The 3,168-nt window shown below is 48.4% G+C and overlaps 1 protein-coding gene across 4 annotated transcripts in view; it reads right to left on the reverse strand.

The window, feature by feature from the left end:
- Nucleotides 1-2,573, reverse strand: part of LOC103460448 (uncharacterized) — a 13,219-nt gene extending 10,646 nt beyond the window's left edge. Inside the window, exons 1-2 of one of the 4 annotated variants that reach the window (XM_017303310.1) lie at nucleotides 2,230-2,573; nucleotides 324-527 (exon numbers count right to left, since the gene is read on the reverse strand). In XM_017303310.1, the coding sequence (XP_017158799.1) occupies nucleotides 324-522 (199 nt within the window). In that variant the 5' untranslated portion in view covers nucleotides 523-527; nucleotides 2,230-2,573. The other 3 variants (XM_008402621.2, XM_017303311.1, XM_017303309.1) reach the window with 3 other exon arrangements.
- Nucleotides 2,574-3,168: the final 595 nt, after the last annotated feature.

A 3,168-nucleotide genomic window follows, 5' to 3' on the forward strand; every position in this document is an offset into this window, starting at 1 on the left:
GCTGGGGGGTAGCATCGCTAGCTGGGGGGTAGCATCGCTAGCTGGGGGGTTCGGATATGGACACTGGCTGCTTTTAAAATACGTAATTCTGAATTATTGTCTTTACTGTTGAGTTTATTAATCTTGTAGACTAATTAGAGTGTTTAAAGTTTAAAGGTTATGGAGGATGCATTGGATTTTGTGGGATAAGGTATGAAGGGTTTCTTCTGTACTTAATGATTATATTTCAGCTACTGTTGTTGTCTAGCTGCTATTCCCACAAGACACAATGCAGAATCAACTACGCTACTCAAGAATCTGAATAAAAGCTTCACATTACTCACCTGGTGAAAACTGCTTCTCCCCCACAAGCTTAGGTAAGGTGTACGGGAGCACTTTGTAACTGGGATGAGTCCAGAAACTCCCCTTCTTGATTCTGACTAAAGTCAGAAGTTCTACGTCTGTAGTTTGATCTTCATTGGGAACGAGATGCTTGTCAGCATTCAGGCTTTTGACGAACGCTGTGGCTGCAGCTTTGAACATCGTGTCTGGACACAGAAGACGAAGCAGACAGGAGGCGGCAGAACCATGAAAATCAGTCACATCTGATGGTAAAACAGTTTCTACAGGATCCAGTTCTGATCCGGTTCTGAACCCAGTCAGCTGGCCTCCACTGAGTCTGACCGGATTCGGTCATTTCTTCATCCAAGCATTACGGATCGTACCGTTTCTGCTACCTGCTCTCATCTGAAGCCAGACTCGCTCCTCAGTCTGAGGCTCAAACTAAACGTTGTTTCCAGAATCGCCTCGGCATGAAGACCGGCTCCACGTCTGGATCAGCACCACCTGCAGCGCTACAGTTGTCATGATTTGTGGCTGGTTGAGGTGAGGATGGACGCAGAGACCCGGGTTGTGATGAAGATGACGATGAATGTCCAGAACAGGCGGCACGGCAGAGAGTTAGCAAACGGCTAATTACCAGTAGCAACTGATGACTGGAAAACAAGAGCTAAGCAAACCAGGACATGACCGTTCTACTGGAGAGCAGAAACGTAACGACTGACGATGGACGTGCGACGCTAGACGAGGATCCGACAAGAGGCAACGACAAGGTGGGTTTAAAGCCCCGGGGAGGGAGATCAGGGAACGAGACACAGCTGGGATCCATCAACAGGGAAACAGGACTAAACACCTCAAACATCCAGGGTACTGACCTTTGAACCCTCAGCTCAAAAACTGCTGCTTTGTGTTGATCCTGAAATGTTGCAGGAACTAAAGACTTTAGATGTAAACATCTCCATCTACCAGGCTAAGACGGTTTACTAAACCTGGTCAGTCTGATGGTTCTCCACTGCATTGATCATGGATTTGATCGTCTTCTGTCGGGTTTATCTGGTATCGGTCCGGATCATTGACCAGAACATTGACATTTTATACCGTCTTCCTTCGTGAGGAAGACGGTAATTATGCTGCACAGCAAACGTTCACATGCAGGGAACCTGAAGGATCCGACCTCAGGCTCTTTCTGTGGAGCCACCGGATCCAGATGGACCGGTTCCCCTGCTTTCCTGACTCTGTTTGCTGATGACCCGTTTCAAAGCTTCAGAGATTAGATCAGCCTGAGGGTTTCTAGTCCCAACAGGAAGCAGAGAAACTGCAGCAGCAGGTCGTCGTTGTCGGTTCACTGATAACGGAGCGGCCCCGGCTGCCGGCGGACGTCCAGGGGGGCATGGCTGACTGTGGGCGGCCAACCCCTGCCCATGCCGCCGGGCCTGGTTCTGATCCTCCATCAACTCCGTGAAAACCTGGGAAACTTCAGGACGGAAACCTTTCCTGCTCGCTGCACTCTGTGTTGTAATGTTTATTAAAACATCTTCTGGTTTATGGGAGACGGAACCCTGATGTTCAGGCTAATGTTGGGCAAAAGGTTTGATTTGGGGTCATCACAGCGTCTACAACATGAGGACATATGAAATATGCACCAACAGTCCAGATGTAAAAATAACATTTTTATTAAAGAAAATCTGAAAACATGATTTAATCTCCAACAAAACCGTCTGCCAGCCTGAACGTTTTCAAATGTTTCTGGTTCTGCAGAGCTTGATAACTTTTAAAGCCTCTTGATTCATTTAGTGAAATAACCAGTTTATGTGTAAAATAAAAAGCCTTTTTGTGAACATCTGTTTGCTAGTACAGACATGCAGGAGGCCTTACCTGGACACCTGGTTTCACCTGGACACCTGGTTTCACCTGGACACCTGGTTTCACCTGGACACCTGGTGCTGCAGCAGTCAGGCTGCAGCTCCTCTCCGCTCCAGCTGTTTATATGTGAACCGAGTCACTTCCTGGATTTGCGTGTCACATTCCACAGCATGTAATCTCACGCTACTGTTCTGGTTGTTAAGCACTCAGGAAACCAGTTCAGCTCCCGTTTCCAACCTCCCACCAGCGGGACTCGTTTCCTTCAGCTGTCCTCCTCAGAGGTTCCTTCCTGTCCAGGACTCGTTTCAGAGGCTCGTTTACAGGAACGTCTTAAAGCTGGAGGCGCAGAATCAGAGCCAACGAGTCCCAACGCGTCCTAATCAGACCAGCTGCCATCAGCCTCACTGCTGGGCCCAGTCAGATGGGCCCATCTGACTGGGAACCATATGACTCAGTCTGACTGGGCCTGACTTGGTCATATGTCCTCAGGTTGTAGATGGCTCCACCCGTATGGACCCCATATGTGGGGCCCATACGGGCTCCACCCGTCGGCTGGCAGCTAAACGACTCAAACCGCAGCAGATAAAGTTTCATTACATCCACAGGGAGGATCAGGGCGGGCCTTCCCTCCATCCAGGACTGGTAAAGGTCAGGGGTCACTGCAGACACTAATTCAGCTGAATCTCCTCTAGAAACATTACAGGTTTAAACATTTTATCACGTTGGCAGCAGATGGAACCAAAGTCAAACTTCTTGTTGGTCACAAGCTGATTCTGGTTTCTGCTCTTATTGAAAACGTTTCTGTGTGAATTAAAATCATATAAAGTCATTTTTAGTCCGTCTGTTTGAGACGTTTTCAGTTTCACCAGCAGGAACAACCCGCCCATTAGTGGATTAAAGGCGCCCCCTAGAGGCCTGCAAGGTACTGCATGTGAACAACCATTTATCAGCAGTAGTGAGGTCAAAGTGCGATGCTACCGCTAGCTA

Source organism: Poecilia reticulata, unplaced genomic scaffold (assembly GCF_000633615.1).
Source record: "Poecilia reticulata strain Guanapo unplaced genomic scaffold, Guppy_female_1.0+MT scaffold_241, whole genome shotgun sequence".
In the NCBI taxonomy this organism is placed as follows: domain Eukaryota; kingdom Metazoa; phylum Chordata; class Actinopteri; order Cyprinodontiformes; family Poeciliidae; genus Poecilia; species Poecilia reticulata.